This window comes from Ceratotherium simum, chromosome 5, assembly GCF_057802395.1.
Source record: "Ceratotherium simum simum isolate JZ-2026a chromosome 5, ASM5780239v1, whole genome shotgun sequence".
Classification (NCBI taxonomy): Eukaryota; Metazoa; Chordata; class Mammalia; order Perissodactyla; family Rhinocerotidae; genus Ceratotherium; species Ceratotherium simum.
In genome coordinates this window covers 44324792-44349203 of record NC_141904.1, presented here as the reverse complement: position 1 = coordinate 44349203, position 24412 = coordinate 44324792, and the positions used below count along the sequence as shown (strand labels likewise).

The following is a 24412-nucleotide window of genomic DNA, read 5'->3' as shown; positions in this document are numbered from 1 at the left end:
TGTTTATTTTAGATGGCATCTCGTTTCCTAGTTTTTGTCTTGTGTTTGTGTAGAGATTTGGAGGTTGACTCTCGGATGATTTCAGCTGTCACATTAACCTGGTTATGTTTAACAGTAATTTCATTGGAACCTTTTAACAACTGTAAAATTTTTGGCGTTTCCATTATTTTAAGTCTAGATTGTTTTATTTATACAATGTTATCTTGTGTTTTCATAATACAATTTTATTTAACTTTGCATTTTGGTAAATTCTCGGGATAGTTCTCCTTTAGGCATCTACTTTCTTTTTTAAGCACAGTTTTCCATTGACATAGTTAAAAAGTCTCCATAGGTGGAAAAAGAGATGAATATAGAAGAGTAAACAAAAATAGTGTCAACTTTGGAGTATTTTTGGTTTTGGCATTGTGAAGTCACAATTTTCTTTGTCTTCATCTTAGCTATTGAAATTCTATGTTCTGTTTTATTTTTCTTGTAATATAGTCAGCAATCCTTTTTCACGATACTCACTTTTTTGTTTTGTGAGGAAGACCAGCCCTGAGCTAACATCCATTGCCAATCCTCCTCTTTTTGCTGAGGAAGATTGGCCCTGCGCTAACATCTGTGCCCATCTTCCTCTACTTTATATGAGACGCCGCCACAGCGTGGCTTGACAAGCGGTGCATCCGTGCGTGCCTGGGATCCAAACCTGCGAACCTCGGGCCACTGCAGCACTTAACAGCTGTGCGCGCACTTAACCACTACGCCACCGGGCCGCCCTGATACTCACTTTTAATATTTTCTTTCCTCTTCAGTGGATAAATTAATATTTCTCAAAGACCAAGACTGGAATGACTTTTTGCAACAAGTGTGCTCTCAGATTGACTCCACTGAGAAGAACACGGGAGCCTCCCGAGCCAAGCTGAACCTCCTTTGCTATCTGTGTGTGGTGGCTGGTCATAGGGAGGTGGCCACCAGGCTCCTCCATTCTCCCCTGGTAGGTAGTTAAACTGTAAAGACAAGACTCCTTTCACGGTCCTTGCAGCATGCAGGATTTCTATAGAGATTAAAACGAGTGCTAACATATTTGATTTCAAATTACAATAAAAAAAGTGATTTATCAAGATTATAGGTTTGCCACAGTTTATCTTCTGTTTAATCCTTAGGACTAAAAGCAGTTGCATAGACAATGATTTTGAACTTATTTTGTAATACTCCAGCTTGCATTTTATATTAACTTGTAATAATTGTAAGACATTTTTCACATCTGAAATCATAAGACAGAGACCTTTCATCACCTGCTGGAGTGAGCTGCCCATGTGGAATAGGGGCTCCTTTACTGGGTTGACCTGGTAAACTCCAAGTTTTCTGATGTGACACTTAAGGGAGACAGTAGGTCTCTAAGATTTTTTTTCTTTTTCCCCTGGGAACATTATTTCTTGGACTGTCTTGGTTCAATGGTAAAATTATGAGGATTTGACAGAGCTTTTGAAGTCATTCTCAGACAGGAGTTAACAGTGGTCTGGGGTGTTTTCCATAGTGGGCCCTCATTTGGGAACTGATTTGAAAGAAGTTTAAGTTCATTGGCTTTCAGGATAGTGTTAAAGTTGCTTTTTTGGTACTTGGTGTGTGTTTCTGGGGGTGGGGTGCATTTAGGGAATATAACTGGATAGGAGAAACTGAGAGTACTGTTCTTAGTTTTTATTTTTATCTTATCCATATACTCAGTGATTTTGCATTTTTGTAAATAATTTATCTCCCTGGTGCAAGATTCACATTTCAGTTGTATACACATCTGATTTGTTAACTTAGCAGTCACTTTCTGTGTTGTTTCATGAATGAAATCTACATCTTAATTTTTTATTCTAGTTCCAATTGCTAATCCAGCATTTGCGAATAGCTCCAAACTGGGATATGTAAGTAACATTTATATCTTAATAATTCATTCTTCATTATTTTGTTAAGTAGTCACAGCATACGTATTTATCAAAAGCACATAGTCCTAAATATTTAATCATAAAATATTCTGAAGTAATGATGACTCTGAGTCAATAGGCAATTTCTATAGGCATAAATTGTAACTTTAAAAAGATTTCAAAATAGTCCTTATTCTAATATTATAAACATAATTCTAGGATTATATAAACTGCATCTGGAAACTTTATTGACTGTTATTCTTTTGAGTATGCTTTATCAAATACTTTACCCTTGATCCCTGTGTTGTAATTTAGTTACGCTTCCTAAGGAGTTTTCCCTTGCCACTGTATCTTTCCCTTATGTAGTCTGTAGCTTTCTTATGAGGTTATTTAAAATTTAATGGGATCATGATCTGTAAGCTCTTGATGGAAGGACCTGTACTTGCGTATTATGGAGGCGACATGCCTTGGTGAAAAGCACATTAGATAAAGTGTTAGAAAGTTCTGCGCTCTGGTTGCCAATGAGGCTTGGCCAGATGATTGCTTCTTTCTGAGTCTCAGCTTCCTGGGGAGTCTGTGTAGGATGATGAAATTGTATAGGCTTCGGATTCAGACAGACCTGGGTGTGGATCATAGATCTGCCCTCTGGCAAATTGCTTTAATTGTTGAGCCTCAGTTTTCTCATCTGTAAAATGGGGATAGTGTATCTATTTCATAGATTTTTGGTAATAATTAAATTTTGAATGAGATAAGTGTATGAAATACCTTGCAGAGTGCCTGGTTCTTAGTGGGTGCTTAGTATAGGTTGGGGGTGTGGAAGCTGTCATTATTATTATCAAGTTTGCTTATCTTGTATTACTGTTAAGAGAAGCACATGAAAACATGAAGTTGAAGGGGTTTTGTGAAATGTGATAGTAGTAAGATAGTAATTACTCTTCCATGCTGGAGAAATAGGGGGAAACAATAGGAAACAATAATTACCCAAAAACAAAATGCTTTTTTGGGTAATTATTCTTATGTTGTTACTCTCCCAAGGTAAAATCTGGCATTACAAAATAGAATTTTTAGGTAATTTTTGAGCATGTAAACTTTGAGAAGGTTTGTGGTATGCTCGTTAAAAAGAAACCAACAAATCGAACACTTCAGCTAAAACTTAAATTATATCTGTGAATGGGGTGCCCCCTGCTGACTTTTTTTTTTTTTTTTTAAAGATTTTATTTATTCAGTTTTTTCCCCCCAAAGCCCCAGTAGATAGTTGTATGCCATAGGTTCACATCCTTCTAGTTGCTGTACGTGGGACTCGGCCTCGCGTTGGACGGAGAAGTGGTGCCTCGGGGCGCTCCCGGGATCCGAACCCGGGCCGTCAGCATCAGAGCGCGCGCACTTAACCGCTAAGCCACGGAGCCGGCCCCCCCCTGCTGACTTTTAAAAATAGACATTCCTAATCCTTTCCAAGTACTGTTTTAAAACTTTTTTTCTATTTTTTTGATTGAAGTTTAATTGTAAAACAGTTTCTTTTTAAATTTTTTGTTTATTGCAGTAACATTGGTTTATAACATTGTATAAATTTCAGGTGTACATCATTATACTTCCATTTCTGCATAGATGACATCATGTTCACCACCCAAATACTAACTACAACCCATCTCCACACACGTACTGAATTATCCCTTTCGCCCTCCTCCCTCCCCCCTTCCCCTCTGGTAACCACCAATCCAATCTCTGTCTCTATGTGCTTGTTTATTGTTGTTATTATCTACTACTTAATGAAGAAAATCATACGGTATTTGACCTTCTCCCTCTGACTTATTTCACTTTGCATAATACCCTCAATGTCCATCCATGTTGTCACGAATGGCTGGATTTCATCGTTTCTTATGGCTGAGTAGTATTCCATTGTGTAAATATACCACATCTTCTTTATCCATTCGTCCCTTGATGGGCACTTAGGTTGCTTCCAAATCTTGGCTATTGTGAATAACGCTGCAATGAACACAGGGGTGCATGTATCTTTACGCATTGGTGTTTTCAAGTTCTTTGGATAAATACCCAGCAGTGGAATAGCTGGATCATATGGTAGTTCTATTCTTGATATTTTGAGGAATCTCCGCACTGTTTTCCATAGTGGCTGCACCAGTTTGCACTCCCACCAGCAGTGTATGAGAGTTCCCTTCTCTCCATTTGATCAGGGAAAATGATAAGTAGTAAGGTAGAGAAGTCCTCTGCCTGGAGCCTTCTTTTACTCTCTCTCTCCATTCACGCACCCTGTTCCGGTGAGGTCTGTCTGATCAGGTCATTCACCTTGATGGCGTGTGATGAAGGTCCCTCACTTAGCTCGGAGATGATCACTGTGGAAGTGGGTATATTTATGGCTTTGTTCAGCATATAGAAAAACAAAATAGAATAACGTGACATAATTTTATGTTTCTCCTCCCCTTATATAACATGTTATGTATCTTTAATGTCATTAATTATTTGTCTAAGATACTTTTTCAAGGTATACCTTTTTAAAAAGTATGCTGTGAATGTTTGATCATTTTATTTATCATGCCCTATTTTTGGATAGTATTATAATATTGTAAACAATATATTGCTGACCATTTTTGTGCTTAAATCTTTGTACCAATCTGTTTTTTCTTTTTCCCCTTACGACAGATTCATAGAATTAGATCAAATGGGTAGAAGGGAATAAATATTTTTGTGACTTCTGATAAATTGCTAAAATGCTTTTCAGAAACACTGTATCAATATGCATTCCCAATGAATGTGGATAAAAATGCCCTTTTGTTAAAACTTTCAACAGTGGATATTTATCAAATTTTATAACCTTTGCCAATGAACTTTATTGAGATATAATTCACATATAATAATGCGTAATATTTTAATTAAAAAATTTTGTGAATTGTTGTAAAATATACATAACACAAAATTTACCATTTTAGCTGTTTTTAATTGTACAATTCAGTGGCATTAAGTATATTCACAATGTTGTGCAACCATCACCACTACCAATTTCCAGAACTTTTTCATCATCTCAAACAGAAGGTCTTACCCATTAAACAATAACTCCCCATTCTTTCTCCTCCTAGCCCTGATAACCTCTATTCTACTTTTTGTCTCTGAATTGCCTATTCTAGGTACCTAATATAAGTGGGATCATACAATATTTGTCCTTTTTGTATCTGGCTTATTTCACTCAGCTTAATGTTTTCAAAGTTTATCCATGTTGTAGCATGTATCAGAATGTCATTCTTTTTTAAGGCTGAATAATGTTCCATATATGTATATGCCATGTTTGTTCATCTTTTTATCTGTTGATGGACATGTGGGTTGCTTCTGCCTCTGGCTATTGCAAATAATGCTGCTGTGAACACTGGTGTACAAATATCTGTTCAAGTCCCTGCTTTCAGTTCTTTTGGGTATATACCTAGAAGTGGAGTTGCTGGATCATTTGGTAATCTTATGTTCAACTTCTTGAGGAACCATCATACTGTTTTCCATAGCGGCTGCACCATTTTGCATTCCTACCAGCAATGCACGAACGTTCCAATTTCTCCATATCCCATTCAACACTTGTTTTGTATTTTCCCTTTTTTTTTTTTTGTAGTAGCTATCCTCATGGGTGTGAAGCAGTATGTCATTATGGTTTTGATTTGCATTTCACTAATGACTAGTAATATTGAGCATCTTTTCATGTGTTTATTGGCCATTTGTTTATCTTCTTTAGTGAAACGTCTGTTCAAGTCCTTTGCCCATTTTCTAATTGGGTTGTTTGTTTTATTTTGTTGATTTGTAGCAGTTCTTTATATATTTTGGATGTTAACTCCTTATCAGATATATGATTTACAAATATTTTGTCTTATTCTGAGGGTTACCTTTTCATTGTTTTGATAGTGCTTTTTGATGTATAAAAGGTTTAAATTTTGATGAAACCTTGTTTTTCTATTTTTTATTTTGTTGCCTGTGCTTTTAGTGTCATATCCAAGAAATCATTGCCAAATCCAATGTCATAAAGCTTTTCATCTATGTTTTTTCTAAGAGTTTTATAGTTTTAGCTCTTACATTTAGTTTTTGATCCATTTTGAGTTAATTTTTGTATATGATGTTAGGTAAAGGGTCCAACTTCATTTCTTTGCACAGATATATCCAGTTTTCCCAGCACCATTTGTTGAAAAGGCTGTCCTTTCCCCACTGAACGATATTGGCACCCTTGTTGATAATCATTTGATCGTATATGTGAGGCTTTATTTCTGGGCTCTCTGTTCTATTCCATTGGTCTATATATCTGTTTTTATGCCAGTACCACAATGTCTTGATTACTATATCTTTATAGTAAGTTTTGAAATCAGAAAGCGTAAGACCTCCAACTTTGTTTTTCTATTTCAAGATTATTTTGCCTCTTTGGGGTCCCTTGAGATTCGTGTGAATTTTAAAAAGGATTTTTCCAATTTTTGGTATAAATTTTACTTAAGTAAAGTAAATGTTCATCATCAATTTTTTAACTACAGTTTCTCTGTTTGTGAATTCTTTGCTCTACTTTGCCTATTGGTTGATTGGATTTAATTATTTGGTAGTTTTTTTCTTTAAGAAGCTCTCTCAGAGGCGCTGCTTCTGGAGTTGTTGCCTCCTTAAGTCTCTCTGTGGTTTTAGGGCCCAGGCGTAACGGACTGAATGAGACCTTTCACCCTGGGGCATCCTGACCCTTGTTCCATGCTGTGAGAGAGAGTTTGCTCTCTCTCTCTCCTGTGCTGGCTGAAGCTCTGGAAGACTCAGCAGCCCCACCTGTCTTTTTCTTCTGCTTATATGTAACTACTTGGATTTTGTTTCTCAGTGTCTGAATGTTTCTTTTTGTTCCAGGCCCTCAAAATTTTACTAGAATGTGCTCAGTTATCTCTTTTTGCTAATTTGCTTGGCAGTTGGTCTAATAAATGCTTCAGGCTTTCTTTAGCTTTCCTATTTCTTCATCTCTATTTCATCCGTTTTCTGCTCCTGAAACTCCTATAGGATGGGTGTAGGATTTCGTGTCTCTTGACTCTTCATTTTCTTTTGCTTTCTCACTATCTTTTATTGAGATATAATTCACATGTCATGAAATTCACCTTTTTTTGTTTAAGATTGTATTTTTTTAGAGCAGTTTTAGGTTCACAGCAAAATTGAGGGAAGGTGCAGAGATTTTCCATATACTCCCTGCCCCCACACACGCATGGCCTCCCCCATTATTGACATTCTCCACCAGAGTGGTACATTTGTTACAGCTGATGAACCTAAATGGACACATCATAATCATCCAAAGTCCAAAGTTTACATTACATTTCACTCTTGGTATTGTACGTTCAGTGGGTTTGGACAAACGTATAATGACATGTATCCATCATTATGGTACTGTAGAGAGTATTTTCTCTGCCCTAAAAATCTGTGCTCTACCTATTCATCCCTCTGACAAATACTGAACTTTTTACTGTCTTCATAGTTTTGCCTTTTCCAGAATGTCATATAATTGGAATCCTACAGTAGTATATAGCCTTCTCTTCTCCCTATTGGCTTCTTTCACTTAGTCATATGCATTTAAGTTTCCTCCATGTCTTTTCATGGCTTAATAGCTCATTTCCTTTTAGTACCAAATATCCCATTGTTTGTGTGTATCACAGTTTATTTATCCATTCACACACTGAAGGATGTCTTGGTTGCTTCCAAGTTTGGCAATTATGAATAAAGCTGCTGTTAACATCCATGTGGGCAAATGTTTTCAACTCCTTTGGGTAAGTACCAAGGAGCATGGTTGCTGGATCGTGTGGTAAGAGTATGTTTAGTTTTGTAAAAAACCACTAAACTTGTCTTCCAAAGTAGCTCTACCATTTTGTATTCCCACCAGCAATGATTGAGAGTTCCTGTTGCTCCATATCCATGCCAGCATTTGGTGGTGTCAGTGTTCTGGATTTTGGCTATTCTTCTAGGTGTGTAGTGGTATCTTGCTCTTGTTTTAATTTGCATTTCCCTGATGACATGATGTGGAGCATTTTCTCAGATGCTTATTTGCCATCTGTGTATCTTCTTTGTTGAGGTGTCTGTTAATGTCTTTGGCCCAATTTTTCATTGTGTTGTTTGTTTTCTTATTGTTGAGTTTTAAGAAGTCTTTGTATATTTTGGAAAACACTGTTTTATCAAATGGGTCTTTGCAAATATTTTCTTCCAGTTTGTGGCATATTGTCTCATCCTTTTGATGTTGTCTTTTGTGGAACGGAAGTTTTTAATTTTAATGAAGTCCAGCCTATCAGTTATTTCTTTCATGGATCATGCCTTTGCTGTTGCATGTAAAAAGTCATTGCCACCTCCAGGGTCATCTAGGTTTTCTCCTATGTTATCTTCTAAGAGTTTTAGAATTTTGCATTTTACACTTAGGTCTGTGATCTGTTTTGAGTTAATTTTTGTGAAGGGTGTAAGATCTGTGTCTAGATTCATTTTTTTTGCGTGTAATGTCCAATTATTCTGGCACCATTTGTTGAAAAGACTATCTTTGTTCCATTTTATTGCCTTTGCTCCCTTGTCAAAGAGCATTTGATTGTATTTATATGAGTCTATTTCTGGGTTGTCTGTTCTGTTGCATTGCTCTATTTGTCTATTCTTTGCCAATACCACTGTCTTGATTACCGTAGCTGTATGCTAAGTCTTGAAGTCAGGTAGCATCAGTCCTCCAACTTTTTTCTTCTCTTTCAATATTGTGTTGGCTCTTCTGGATGTTTTGCCTCTCCATATAAACCTTAGAATCAGTTTGTTGGTATCCACAAAATAACTCGCTGAGATTTTGGTTGGAATTGCATCGAATCTATAGATCAATTTGGGAAGAACTGACATCTGGACAATATTGTGTCTTCTTATCCATAAGCATGGAATACTCTCCATTTCTTTAGTTCTTTGATTTTGTTCATCAGAGTTTTTTAGTTTTCCTCATAAAGCTTTTGTATGTATTTTGTTAGATTTATTCCTATGTATTTTCTTTTGTTTGGGTGCTAATGTAAATGGTATTGTGTTTTTAATTTCAAATTCTACTTGTTCAGTGCTAGTATACGGGAAAGCGATTGACTTTTATATATTAACCTTGTATCTAGCACCTTGCTTTAATCACTTACTAGTTCCAGGAGGTTTTATTTTTTTTCTGGTTAATTCTTCAGGATTTTCTACATAGACAATCATGTCATCTGCAAACAAAGACAGTTTTATGTCTTCCTTCCCAATCTGTTTACCTTTTATTTCCTTTTCCTGTCTTATTGCATTAGCTAGAGCTTTCAGTATGATTTTGAAAAGGAGTGGTGGTAAGAGTCACCATCCTTGCCTTGTACTTGATCTTAGTGGGAAATTTTGGAGTTTCTTTCCATCAAGTATGATGTTAGCTGTAGGATTTTTGTAGATAATCTTTATCAAGTTGAAGAAGTTTCCCTCTATTCCTAGTTGACTGAGAATTTTTATCATGAATGGGTGTTGGATTTTGTCAAATGCTTTTTCTGTATCTATTGATATGATCATGTGACTTTTCTTTTTCAGTCTGTTGATGTGATGGTAATTCACTTTTTAAAACTGTACAATTCAGTGCTTTTTTGTATATTCACAAAGATGTGTGACCATCACCACCATCTAATTCCAGAACATTTTCATCACCCAAAGAATCCCTGTATTCATTGCACCCTCCCCCCAGTCCCTGGAAACCACCAGTGTACTTTCTGTCTATAGATTTGCCTATTCTGAATATTTGATATAAATGAAATATAAAAAAATGTGATCTTTTGTGACTGGCTTCTTTCACTTAGCATAATGTTTTCATGGTTCATTCATGTTGTAGCGTGTATCAGTACTTCATTCTTTTTATGGCTGAATAATATTTTGTTGTATGGATATACCACATTTTGTTTATCCATTCTTGATAGACACTGGGTTGTTTTGACATTTGGATCTTATGGATAATGCCGCTATGGACATTTGTATACAAGGTTTTATGTGAACGTATGTTTTCATTTCTCTTGGGTACATACCTAGTAGTGGATTTCTTGGGTTATATGGTAATTTTGTGTTCAACCTTTTGAAGAACTGCCAAACTCTGTCTCTTACTGCTATTCCCTAATTTTATCTTTGAGCTTTCAAGCTTGATATTTATCTTTGCTCATTTTATTATTAAGAATCTCTATTTTATTTCAACAATTATATTTTAAAATTTTTGTTGATTTTCTTGTTTTCTGGTTGGTCCTTTTTCCTAGCTGCGTATATTTGATCTATAATATACTTTTGAATTTGAGGATAAATTAAAGGATTATAAAAATTCTGTTTTGGAACAGAATTTAGGGTTAAATGTTATGACTAATATTAAGGTTAAACATTAGGATTGTAAAAATTCTATTCTGTCTCTTTAGCCTGTGGGTCACTGCTTTCTCATCATGGTCCTGCTTTTTAATTCTCTTGGTCCTTCAAATGCTTGGTGATCTTTGGTACTTAGTTTATATTATGAATAAATGGTTAAATTGATCAGTATAGAAGTTGGCAATACAAATTTCCTCTATACTTCTCTAAGACTGTTTTTGCAACAACCTCATCTTTAAAGGAAAGGGCTGGAATTGCATCAAATCTATAGATCTCTAGTGTGAGTGGGTGATACTGTTGACTGGTTGACTTGTGTGTTGGGAGTCTGGCTGGCTGAAGACAGGTAGGCAGGCTGGAGGCCTCCTCAATTGGCAGGATGGGTTTTTCTTTGGGATAGAGCTCCATTAACTCCTTTCTCTGCTCTAGTAGCTGGTATGAAGGACCACAGTCTCTGCTCTCCACATCTACACCTGTATTTCACCCCAGGGTAGATTGTTCAGTGTAGGAATAATTTTCCATTTTTATTCTGGAGGCCAGGACTGCAGGGTTTATTCTGTGTACCAAGGAGGGAGATGGGAAGGAGGCAGGACCTAATCGGCTCACCTGTTCATTGTGCAGTTCTCTAATCTGATGATTGTTCTATGGTTTATCCTTGCTTTCTGTTTTAGTTTATTTCAAGTCTCTGGGGCTTCCTTGGGAAGATATATATTTACCTGTGGTTCTTAGTCAGGAATTTCTTCTATTCATTTTCTGTCAAAATAATTCCATCTATGTGTGTCATCTGGAATTTCCTCAAACACTCAGGTCTGCTTTCAGTCCTTTGTTCTGTTTCTAATTATCATTTAATTATACACAATTTTTTATTTTAGCAGACTTGTGAGGGAATAGAAACGTGGGTGTCGGGGTCCAGTCTGCTATCGTAAAGCAAAAAATAGTCTCTTGAGTTTTGACTTGTGTTATTTACATGATTGTGATTGATGGACGCTTTCATTTTTCATTTGATGCATAAGGTATACAGAAATGCTTCTAAATTTACAAGTACTTACGCTTTTTTGATTTATATTTCTTACATCACTTTTATTATATCATAATGTGTCCTGTATAATTTCTACCTTTGGGAATTCTATGAATTTATCTTTGTGGTCTAATATAAAATAGTTTTTAAAAATATATCATGAATGTAGTACATAATGTGATAATAATAGCTAACTCATTCAGCACATATTAAATGTTGGACACCATGGCAATTTCTTCACATGAGTTAGCTCCTTTGATTCTTTGAACAACTGGATGAGGTGCGTATTGTCGTTAGTCCTACTTAACATACAAGGTAACCAGGCACATGAAGGATGAGTACGCCCTCCCCCACAAGACTGGGCCCAGGACATTCATTCCAGAGTCATAAACACCACCCTCTACAGCCTCCCACTGAGTAAGTGTGGTCACTGTTTGTAGATTGTAGACTGTGATCTTTACTTTGACTTGGCTAGTTTTATTACGGATGCTTGTGTGTATGTATTCATTGTGGCCTTCTTGCTATGCTTGAGAGAGAAGTAGACTGAAGTTTCCTATTCCTATCAGGTTCACTTTTCATTCTTTGTTATATGGTGCATAATGATTCACACCTTATAGCCTTTGTAGGTCATGCCACTTTTTTAGTTTACAAGAAATCTTTTTCTCATTTAATGATTTTAGCCTTAAATTCTACTTTGAGATTTACGTCGGAAATCCTGCTCCACTTTTGTTTACCTTGTGCAATCATATTTTTACCCGCTCCTTTCCTACTAATGTGTTTAGTTACTTTGTTTTTGATATTGATATTATATTCATTCAACAAACATTTATTGAGAGTCTACTTTATGCCAGGTACTTTCTTGGTGCTTGCAGTGGGGAGCAAGACAAAGCCCTGCATTCAGGGACCTTATGGGCTGCTAGGGGAGACAGATAATAAATAAACACATGAAAAAGTAACTACAACATTTTAAATCTACTCTGTCTAATATGGTAGCCACTAGCCACATGTGGTTATTTAAATTTAAAACTAATTTCAAATATTATATATAATTTATAATTAATGTAATTCTTCACTTGCACCAGCCATATTTTAAGTGCTTGATAGTCACATGCGTCTGGTGGATACTGTATTGAACAAAGCAGATATGGAATGTTTCTGTCATTGCACGAAGGTTTATTGGCCAATGCAGTTTTAGATGCTGTCATGGACATGGGGATGGTTCTGAGATACAGTGTAATGGGTCATTGGGGCCACCTGAAGTTGTGACATTTAAGAAGAAACCTGAATTATGAGAAGGAGCCGGTTTTGTAGGGCATTGTATATAGTATATAGTTGTATGTAAGTATTTGGTATAAACTGAGAAACATTGTCGTTATTACTTTAAATAGTTTATAATTTGAAACTATAAGAGTTTTAAGGTAATATGTTTTCTCTTGTTCTGATGGGAATTGTTTCTGGTGAGATTGGGGAAAATATTTAATTAGCATGTTGTGATACATTTTTCTTTTAGTTGAGTAAATCTGGTAGCCATTATTTAATTTTGTAGATTGAAAAATTGATTCAGTGTTTCATAAGTATTTTGGGCTTGTCTTTGAAACGAGATAAGTTTTGCCTTGTATCCTCTAATTCATTAGTGAGTTTTTAGTAATAAGCATTTGTTTTACCATTGTGAAAACTTAGAGGTTAATCCATCTGTCCCTTTAAATTGCACACATGTGGAAATTGAAGCATAATTGACTTGGCTGTGGTCACAAAACTGGTCACTGGCAGAGCTGTGACTGGAAGCTTTGTCTTGTAACTTTTGGTCCAATGTCCTCCCAAATCTTTTTCAAAATGATCACTTTTAAAGTGTAATCTTTTTATTCAGAGGCAGGATGCTAATCATACAATTCCCTAGGACTTCTTAATCTGTGTATGTTAAGAGATTTGAATGGCTAATTCAAAAAGTGTTTAAATCCATAAGAATTATTTCTGTATGTTAGAGTTCTGACGACATGAAGGCTTCCCTGTGATACTTTGCTGAGGCTGATTTGTTTCCCTCCATGAGTCCTGCGTAGTTTAAGAACCTGAAAAGTAGAGGCTCTCTGGCTGATCTACACACGGATTAGCCCAGAGAACACGCAAGCATCACTAAATAAGAGTATGGTTCTTATCGACTCACACGTTCAACTTTTTTTCCCCAATTAAAGAAATCTTATCAAAATTAATTTTCTAAATGAAATAAACTTTTCCAAATCACGTGAAGTGATATTTAATAATTTATCAACTTCTTTTTCTGCTGGATAATGAAACAGAAACATCTCACTAAAACTGGTATTTTTAGAACAATATTCATAAGACTTATGATTGTAAAAATTTCTATTAAAGTGAATATATGTTTAACTGTTCTGATATTAATTATTTACTACTTAGGTATAAAATCATTGGTTTCCTAATAAGTAGAACAGAAACCGTTAGTGAAATACCACTGCACTCAGAAATAAAAGGGTTAATTACTATTTCCTTCTTCTCTCTGGTGAGGGCCTTTTAAAAATTTATTTTCCACTTTACTATTAAAGCACAACTTGTTCAATTTTTGTTACTATTACTAATGATACTGCGGAGGGCGTTGCTGTTCGTGTCTCCCCGCGTCCACGAGGGAGTGTTTCTCAGGGCCATATACATAGGGTGGGCATATACTCTTCCATCACATCCCGTTTTTATCTCATGTTAATGCTTATAATTGGGTAATGTAATCAGTGGGTTGGTTTCCTCGGTCCCAACTCCTCTTCAGAGCCTATTTTCTCTCCTTTTATAGACGGGCCAAGATTGCTCGGGTGATTGGTTTACTGGCCTCGCACACAACTGAGCTCCAGGAAAATACACCTGTTATTGAGGTAATTTCTTTTATTACTGAAATGTTATGAATGACAAAAAAGATTGTTCTTGGTTTTGTAGTTTAGAACATGCAGCTTTCATCGACCTTCACTTAAGTTTTCCTTGTGGAATTGTGGCAATTATTGTAAAATAACTTTATTAGACCTTTAGGCTAAAACACAGCCACTCGTTTATGACATACTCTGTTATTAAAGGTGGTATGGTGCAGTTACAAGGCTTGTGGGCTCCATTCATCATTATTGCAATAATTTTTGGATAAGGCTTGTTTCACTAGTTTTCTTGTAGCCTTCTCAGCATTTTATTATAACCACTGTTTTCTAGTTGAAACACAGCTCATAATTCAAATTAAAATTTTTTTGCCTTTACACCTTGAGTTTAGTGTTTTCATCCTCACCGCTTGTCAGTTATTTCTGACAATGATCCCAATATTTAATGGCCATGCATGCGCTAAAGGTATTTTCAAGTATCAATTATTTCTTTCAAATACTGATACTGGGAAGCCTTTCTTAGTTACCTAGTAATTCCAAGTCCCAGGAAGTGAACGCTACCATTGTACTGCCTTTTTGAGTGTCCTTGAATGCTAAACACTACTTTCTAACTATCCTGTTAAATATGTATCGCACCTAATCGGTAATAGATTTTTTATCCCTTGGACTAAGAGTGTCGAGAGTCAAAATAGGTAAAAAGAACCAAGGCTTTTAAAGGAAAGGGCAAGAACTCGTGAAAGAAGGAGAAAGTGGTAAGAAGAGGAGATTTTTTAGAGCCAGAACTTGGTGGTGTGTTATTTGGGGCTTTAAGAGGAATTGTTTAGCTGAGTACTGTCCAATAGAACTTTCTGCAGTGATGGAAATGTTCTATATCTCTGCTGTCCAGTATGGTAGCCAGTTGCTGGGATGGTATCCCAGCTAGCCCTGGGCTGTCTAGGTGGACATAAAGGAAGATTAATTTAAGCTTACTGCATCTCCTCCGCTTATAATTCCATCCCCCTTCCCTGCAAACTGTTAGATCTCTGAGCCACCAAAGAAAATGTTACTAAGTCTAAACTTTTCCTTTCTTCTTTCTGAGACCAAGAAAAATTAATTGTGACCTATGTGATCACTAATGGTACTCAACTTGGCTATCAGAGATATATAAACTAGATTTTCACCTAAAAGCCAAGCAGATAGGGAAGTATCATTAGGCAGAGGAGAAGGCTTAGGAGCTCCAAAGTGGAGTCGTCCAAAGTCTTCTGAGAACTCAGAGCAAAAGGCATCCAATGAAATAGAGTGACTGTAGGAGATGAGAGAGAAAATTCAAAGACAAAGTCCTGAGATTCTAGAGGACATTGCTGAATAATCAGAACAGGCAGTCATTGCTCACGAGCAGTGTGCCATGAAGAAAGAGCCTATGAAGGTGTGAAAAATGACCATTGACTTAAAATGTTCAACAGATGCAGTAATAAGAAGGATGGGTACCTTAGGAAGCTGAGTTAGTGAATTTGAAGATCAGTTGGATGAATTCTCTTAGGATTCAGAAGAAAAAGAGAAAGGATAAAAATTACGAACTAAGAAGGCATAGAAGACAGTTCCAGAAGATCTGTTACACTGTCCAGTATGGTAGCCATCAGCCAAAAGTGGCTACTGAGCCCTTCAAAAGCAGCTAGTTTGAATTGAGATGAGCTGCAAGTGCAGAACACATACCAGATTTTGAAGACTCAATATGAAAGAAAAAACAATGTAAAGTGTCTCAACTATAATTTTTTTTATAGATTATATTTTCAAATTATAATATTTTGGATATATTTGGATAAATAAAATATTACTAAAATTAATTTCACTTTTCTTCTTATTTTTTAATCTTGCTACTAGGAAATTTTAAATTACCTTTGTGGCTTGAATTGTATTTCTCTTGGATAGCACTTGTTTAAGATAAACATGCTGGGATTTCCAGAAGGAGAGATCAAAGCAAACAGAAGTGAAATAAAAGTGAAAGAAATAATAGAAGAAAATTTTGCCCTGAGCTGAAGACTCAAATCTTTAGATGAAAGGTCTCACCAAAGTCAGACAAAACATTGAGAAAAGATGCACATTTAGATCTATCTTGGTGAAATTTATAATTTCAAAGAGAAAAAGAAAACAGAAAACCAGATTATAAACAAAAGTGAATTAGATTTGCTTTTAATTTACTTGTAACACTAAAGGCTAGAAAATACAGAAAACAGTGGAAATGGAACAACACTTAAAAGATCACGTGACCTTAAATTCCCCTGTACAGCCATCATATTGCTTACTTGTGAGGACAAAAGAAAGATATTTTCAGAAATTCACAGACTCAATCTGAATTTCACCAGCATTTCTAAAAAAATTTACTTGAGTAAGCTACTTGTGTCTACCTAAAAAAAACAAATTTTAAGGCACTGTAAAAAGAAACAAATGTAAACAATGAATCCTTTAAAATTTAAGTCTAAATTGTAGCTGTTAATGTTGTGAGGTATAATCTGGAAGTAATAGATTCTTGAAAAAGAATATACATACTGTTAAATAGTTAATAATAGCGTGGAAGTAAATTCTGCATTATTTTAGAAGATCTAAAAGGGCAAGGGAGAAGGGAATAGGAAAAGAAAAGACAATATTGTTCTTGTTGTTCTTTAACTAATTGAATGTTTATTGATCATTGTGGGCATAGCACTGTTACGTGCAGTAAGACCATCACTCCAGGCAGGTTCTTATCTAGTTCTAGAAGAAGTTCATAGATACTATTTTATTCTTGACATTGGTAATCTGTTTTATTCTTGGCATTGTTATCTTTTATTCTTTATTTAACAAATATTTGTCAACCTATGTATATACAAGTTACTGTGTAGATACTGGGGGTCCAATGTTGAACAAGGTAGATAAAAATCCCTGTTCTGATGGGGCTTGTGTTCTAGTGTGAGGAGAGCGATAATAAGTAAATATATAAAATGTTAGGTGGTGATAAATGCAATGGAAAAGTTAAAGTAGGATGGGGGGGTTTGGGAATGATGAGGTGGTGGTGGTACTATTTTAGATAGGTTGGTGAGGAAAAGCCTTTGATAGGAACATCCAAGTAGAGCCCTGAAGGAATTGAGGCAGCAATTCCCTCAACTAGAGGAAGAGTCTTCCAGACAGGGTGAACAGTGCTTGCAAAAGACTGGAGATAGAAAAGTGGTTGCACGTTTTGAGGAACAAGGAGGTGAGTATAGCTGGAACTGAGCGAGAGGGAGAGTGGTAGGAGATGTGGTTAGTGAGGTAGCCAGGGGCCAGGTTATCCGGAGCCTTGTCGTAAGCCATGGTCAGAACTTGGGATTTTATACTGAATGATTTGGGAAGCCATTGGAGGATTTTGAGCAGAGGAGTGCTTTGATGTGGCTTATGTTTGAAAAGGATCACTGTCTGTTATAAGAATAGGGGCAAGGTAGACTCAGAGAGACCAGTTTAGGAGGCTGTGGTAGTTAGATGAGGGGTGATGGTGACTTGGACCAGGTTTGTGGTGGTGGATATAGTAAAAAATGATTTTATTCTGGATATATGCTTTCTTTCTGGATAGATTTTGAAGAGTGTTGACAGATTTGCTGATTGCTCTGATATTTGAAGGGAAACTTTAATAATAAGCAAGTCTGGCCAATTTAAATTCTAATATTTAATATGAGAAGTGCTGAGGCAGCACAGAAATGCAAATCAAAACCAAAATGAAATATAAAGACAGTTACCAAATTAGCAAAAATTAAAAAGCCTCCCAATCCTAAATGTTGGTGCAAGTAATGAGCAGCGGAATGCTCATAATACTGGTGATGGGAATGTAAATGGGCACAGCTGCTCTGGGAAACTGCTTGGCAGTATTGCTGAAAACTGGGCACATCTCTACCCTGTAATACCCTATAACCCCATGTACCAAATGACATGTACAGGAATATATATTACCAGCATTATTTGTGACAGCCCTAAATTTGAAATAATGTGTGTGTCTGTCAACAGTAGAATGGACAAAGTCTGTCACCTTCACACAATGGAATACTAAATACCGTTGTGAATAATGAACTACAGCATTGGGCAACAAGCCTGAATGAATCTCATAGTCATAGATAGTTGTCCTAGACATGAGTAGGACATTTCCTGGGAAAGACTGATCTATATATTCAGAAATGTCCTGGGGCTGTGATGATTCTTCTGTAGAGGGTCAGCTCCCCCTTGGTGTCATAAGACATCATGGGGGAGAGGTTTATGTAAGTAGAAGTCATGGAAGGTTTGGAGATGAGGGGTGTGCTGTGGTATAGTGTTTGGGGAAGACAGGCCAGTGGTCAAGGTTGGAGCTGAGGGGCTGCCCACACCCTCTATGGGGTCCTTGTGTTTGGGACCCCCTTGCCTATGACTGGAGACAGTATGTCCTGCTGCTGAAGGAATTCCCTCGAGTCTGGGCAGAAGGCAACTGCGGTAACCGGGACCTGTGGGTCACCCTGGGTGATGTGCTCAGCTCACCCCAGCTCCATGCCTGTGGCCTGGTCCCCCCTGGCAGTTGCCGTTGCTGCTGCTACTGCCCCCAAGAGTGTTTGGCCCGGCACTTCTTGTCCCTGTGCTCACTCAGGTTGGGTTCTTTGGCCAGTGCTTGCCTCCCTTCAGAGACTGGGTACCTTCTGTTCTCAAAGTATTTCCTAGCTTCTGTTGCCCCGTGTCAAACATTGCATTCTTGATGCTGCCTCCATTGAGAGGAGGGGTGGTTGTTAATTCCTGAGGTTCTTCTGTCCTTCGTTCCTGCACTGTTCCCTTTCTGGGTGTTTGCTGATGTTTTATTAGTTTGAAGTGAAACTCGGGAAAATCATACTTATTTCATTAAAAAAAAGTAATAGTATGTATTTAGCCCTCTAGGAAACTGTTTTGAATTAAGCATACTGTATTGTGAATTAAGTTCTGTTGGATAATGAGTTTACAGAATAACTGGAAACTGTGCCAGGTGCTCCTTTGTGATGCCATCTTTTATTCTATTTCCTACAACACTTTTTAGTTCTTTAATTCCTGCTGTGAGCAATTGGTTGTGACAATTGGAGCAGCCACTAGAGGTCACTCAAACACTGGAAGCAAAGTTCTACGAGTTTAAGAATTTATCTTTTAACTTCGGGAGGAAGCCGGCTTAGCAGCTATATGGTACTGTGTATAATCTTTTCCCTGTTTTTTGGAGCTTCTGCTGCATGAAGTGTGATTCCATTCCATTGGAGATTATTACCATTTAAGATTAATGAAAGCTGTGACGTCCTCCCCAGAAAAATGCAGAGTCATTTCAAGGGATTTGGGAACCCTGTGGAGTCCATTGGTGAACCTGAGGTTGAAAACTCGAGACCAGGTTTCTGTAAAACTCACAACTGGGTGTTTGTAGATAATTTTTCACTAAGTCGTTAATAAAATTTCAAGTGTGAGATGAGTTCTGATTTCTCCAGTAGGTTTACTACTAGTGGACAATAAAAATTGTGGTTGAAGATCCTATAGGCATTTTAAGGGCATAGAACCTCATTTTGTTATTCGTCTTTGTATCCCACAGTGCCTAGCCGGCAGAGTAACATGTGTATTTGAGGCATCAGTCAATGTTGAAAGATTTAATAAGTGATTAAAAGAATGGTAGGAAAGTATGGCAGTGTAATTTGTTACAAAGAGACATAAGAGATGGAGAAAAATCTATTTTACTGTCCTTATGATATAATTTAAGTCTCTTTCATCTTCTATCATCAGTGGCTACAGAAAAGAGCTGGTCATGATCTCTTGTATGTATTTAGAAGCATTTATTAAATTCTTCATCTTTTCTACAGCTTCTTAAGCTTTTCCTCCTAGATAACACATTTACCACCCTGTAATCATTGTGGTTCTTATGTGTAATAATTTTTAAGAAATAATCCTGATATGATGCTACATATAGCATCTTAAGCATGCAGTGGATATATTTTAGGAAATTGAATATAGAACCCTAAAATTTAGAACTGGAAGGAATATCATCAGACATTCTAGTTTGATCCTTTCATTACATATTTTTATTATGGAAAATTTCAACATACATAAAAGTAGAGAGACTAAAATAATAAGATATTACTCACTTCCAACAATTATCAGCACTTTGCCAATCTGTCATCTCTCTCTCTCTCTCACCTTCCCCATCTCATTCCTTCTCCCTTTTCCCTCGTCTTTTTCCCCCATTCTTCCTCCCTCCTTCTCTCTCCTCTCCCCCTCCCCTTGCTGTAGTATTTAAAAAAAAAATCCAGAGATTGTATTTTACTCATAAATACTTCAGTATATATATCTAACAGAAAAGGATTTTTAAAAATATAATCACAATACCATTATCATACCCAAGAAAATCAGCAGCAGTTCCTCAATATCATCTAAGACCCAGTGTTCCGATTTTCCTGATGGTCTCATATACATCACCTTGTAATTTTTCATTGAGCCAGGATCAAATCAAGGTCCTGTATTCTGTTTAGATAATGTGACTCTTAAATCTCTTAATTTCAAACATTTCCCTATTATTTTTTAGTGCCATTTATTTATTAAAGAAAAATTGTCATTTGTATTAGCCAAAGCTGACATGTTAGAAATTTTCTTCTACCCTTTTGGTGTCATTTAACGTGGTCACCTGTATCCCCTGTGCACTGCTGGCTAGATATAGAGCCTTGATTAGATTCAAGTTCAGTTTTATGGAGGGAGAGTGGGAATTCTTTATAGTTGGTGCTGTGTATTTCCTATTGCCTCATAGGGAGAGGCATGTAATGTCTGGTAGCCTCACTGTGAGGAAAGTTACGATGCTCCCTGGCTTCAGGGGTTGTCAGCCTTATCGTTATGAACTTCCCCATCACTCTTTTACTTAATAGTTTTAGCATCCATTGATGATCATTGATTAGATGCATTAGTCCTTTAGGGTTGCAAAAATAACAATTTTCTCGTTCTATAATTCCTTTTTCATTTACAGCTGGGAGTTTTTCTTAGAGGAAAACTTTCCCATATCAACTAATTGGTTATCCTAAAATATAGTTTCTTTAGCACAGGCAGGATAAATGACTGTTTCCCTTTATAGACGAATTTTCAGAATAATGAGTTGGTGCCTTAGTAATCTTGATAAGTGTCTAATGAGATGTTTTTTGTGTTATTAAGGACTTATGGATTTATATATATTTATAATTACATATTTCAGTCTTTTGCAGTCATTAGTCTTTTGGATGCTTAAATTGTTCCACTTCAGTCCAATGGGAGCCTTTTTGAGTTTACTCCTCTCTCCTTTCAACATGACCCTATTACTGTCTCTGATGACTTGCTTGCTTTCTGTCAACAAGATTTCGCAGGCTTATCTTGGTAATAGCCAGCCCTAGTTCTGAAGTCAATTCTAGAAGGAACCTTGTTTAATTTTAGTTGGGAATGATACTTAGAGAACACAGTCTGGGTAGGGGTGCTCATTGCCACTGGGATTGTCATTTCTTCTAGAACTTTTCAAGGGTTAGAGTTAGGAAATATTATTTCTTAAGACGAAAAATCACAAGTTCATTCATACTGATACTTCAAATTCAAATGTAAAATTAGAGTTTTTACCTTTTTGATTTAAAATTTTCATTTTTCGGGCCGGCCCAGTGGCTTAGCGGTTAAGTGCGTGCGCTCTGCTGCTGGCGGCCCGGGGTTCAGATCCCGGGCGCGCACCGACGCACCGCTTCTCTGGCCATGCTGAGGCCGCGTCCCACATACAGCAACTAGAAGGATGTGCAGCTATGACATACAACTATCTAGTGGGGCTTTGGGGGAAAATAAATAAATAAAATTATAAAATTTTTATTTTTCTTCTCATAAGCGGAAAATCTTGGCTGCTAATGACATTAACATAATTACTTGTATGCTTTAACCTATAGTTTAGGATAAATAGTTTAAAAATAATACCAATATTATTACTAACGATAAAACTACAAAGTGAAGTTTAAGATTTTTATTTTTATTTTAAGTTTAAGATTTTTAAGTTTAAGATTTTAAACAAACTTCCTTTGTTTTTGGTCCTTGTGATATAATTCACTGGATGATAGGTACCATCAAAATACTGAGTTTTCAGGTCAATTCAAATAGTTCTTCACTTTGGGCTTCTGTCATCAATATGATATATAATTATGTTTTTTCAGTTTGTGTTGGATATTTAGGGATTAGGCATTTAGGGATTACTCTGTGCTTTTTTTTGGTTTAAAAATTGTCATGCTTTTTTATTGAAGAGTTACAAATATACAGAAATGTGTATGAAACATAAATGTCATGTTCAATGAATTGTCACAAAGTGAAAACCCAGGAAACTGCCTCTGGGTCAAGAAATAGAACATTGCCAGCATACCAGGAGACCCCCTGTGCCCTCTCCCAATCTCTGGTCTCTCCCTTTGTTCTAAAGGTGACTACTACCATAACTTTTAGTACTATCATTATTTTGCCCGCTTTCAAATTTTATTTAAATTGAATGATATGACATGTATTCTTTGGTATCTGACTTATTTTCTTCCATGTTATGTTTGTGGAATTCATCCTTGTTTTAGGTCCCGGTAGTTCATTTTCATTAAATAATTATATCACACCACTGGTGATGGACATGTGGGTTGTCTTCCGTATTTATCTGCCTATTGTAAATAATTCTTGCACATACATTTTGATGCCCTTATATGAGCTTTCTGTTAGGTAAACCTAGATGTTAGAATTGGTAGGTCATAGGGTATGCATTATGTTCAACTTTTGAGGGTAATATAAACTGTTTTCCAAAAAAGTCGTGTAAACTTAAAATCCTTCCATCAATAAAAGAGAATTTTCAGTGCTCTGTAGTCTCTGTAATTTCATACTTGGTTTTGGTATAAAATCTTGTTAAATGGGTATTTACCAAGTTCTACTTTATTTTTAACAAATGGGTGTTGAATTTGGTTATATGACAGCTATGGAGATGATCGTACAGTTTTTCCCCCATCTCTATTAATAGGTGGATGATATTAATGGCATTCCCAAAATTAGACTACTCTTGCATTTTTAGAAGAAACTCCACTTGGCTCATGATACATTATATTTTTATAATGGGCTATTGGATTGTTTTTGCTAATATTTCTTCTAGATTTGTCTCCCCATTCTCCCCCCCCGCCATGACATTGATTTCTTGAAGAGTCCAAGTCACTTATCTTGTAGAATGTTCCACATTCTGGCTTCATCTGCTTGTTTTCTCTTGGTATTGTTAAACTTGATCCTTTAGTCCCTAAATTTCCTATAAACTGCCTTCACAGGATTGAGGTGATTGGCTGATATTTTATCTGCTTGAAAGAACAAAACTCAGCACTCTTTAGAGGAAAATAAGATTATCCAGAGATCCAGAGTCTTTAGTATGTATTTTCCAGTGTTCAGAGGAGAAACTCTTTGTGACCCTGGGTTGGACAAAGATTTCTTGGACTTGACACCACAAGCATGATCCATAAAAGAAAAAAAATCAATATATTGGACTTCATCAAAATTAAAAATTTTTGCTTTGCCAAAGACCCTATTAAGATGATGGAAAGGCAAACTACACACTGGGAGAAAATATTTGCAAACTACATATCTGACAAAGGACTCATATTTAGATTAAGTGAAGAACTCTCAAAACTTCAACAGTAAAAAAAGAAATCCAATTAGAAAATGGATGAAAGACATGAGAGACATTTCACCAAAGAAGATACATGAATAGCAAATAAGTACATGAAAAGATATTTAGCATTATTATTCATTAGAGAAAAGCAAACTCAGACTGCATCTATACCCTTAATAAAAACAATTAACATAATAAATAGTGACAATACCAAATGCTGGCAAAGATGCTGAGAAACTGGATCTTTATACATCGTTGGTGGGAGTGTAAAATGGTACATCCACTCTTGAAAACATTTTGGTGGTTTCGTAAAAAATGAAACATCCACTTACTATGTGACTCAGTGATTTCACTCTGGGGCTTTCTTTCAGAGAAATGAAATCTTGTGTTCATACAAAAGTTTATACATGGCTGTTCATACCAGCTTTATATATAATAGCCAAAAATAGAAAATACGAAAATGTCCCTCAATTTGTGAGTTGTTATACAAACATTGGTACATCTTTATTATGTAATAGTACTTAGCAGTAAAGAGGAATACACTATTGATACATACAACAATTTGGATGAATATCAAGGGCATTGTGCTGAGCCATGTTAATATATCATTCTTGAAATTACGAAATATAGAACTGGAAAACAGACCAGTGGCTGCCAGGGGTTAGGGATTTTGAGAGAAGAAGGAGAG

General features: G+C 36.3%; 1 protein-coding gene across 4 annotated transcripts in view; it reads left to right on the top strand.

The window, feature by feature from the left end:
- ULK4 (unc-51 like kinase 4) overlaps positions 1–24412 on the top strand; it is a 533886-nt gene that overhangs the window by 39956 nt on the left and 469518 nt on the right. For all 4 annotated transcript variants that reach the window (XM_087430781.1, XM_087430782.1, XM_004419552.3 and 1 more), the window contains exons 15-17: positions 792–973; positions 1846–1892; positions 14051–14129. In XM_087430781.1, coding sequence (XP_087286907.1) covers positions 792–973; positions 1846–1892; positions 14051–14129 — 308 coding nt within the window. The remainder of the gene's footprint in view (positions 1–791; positions 974–1845; positions 1893–14050; positions 14130–24412) is intronic.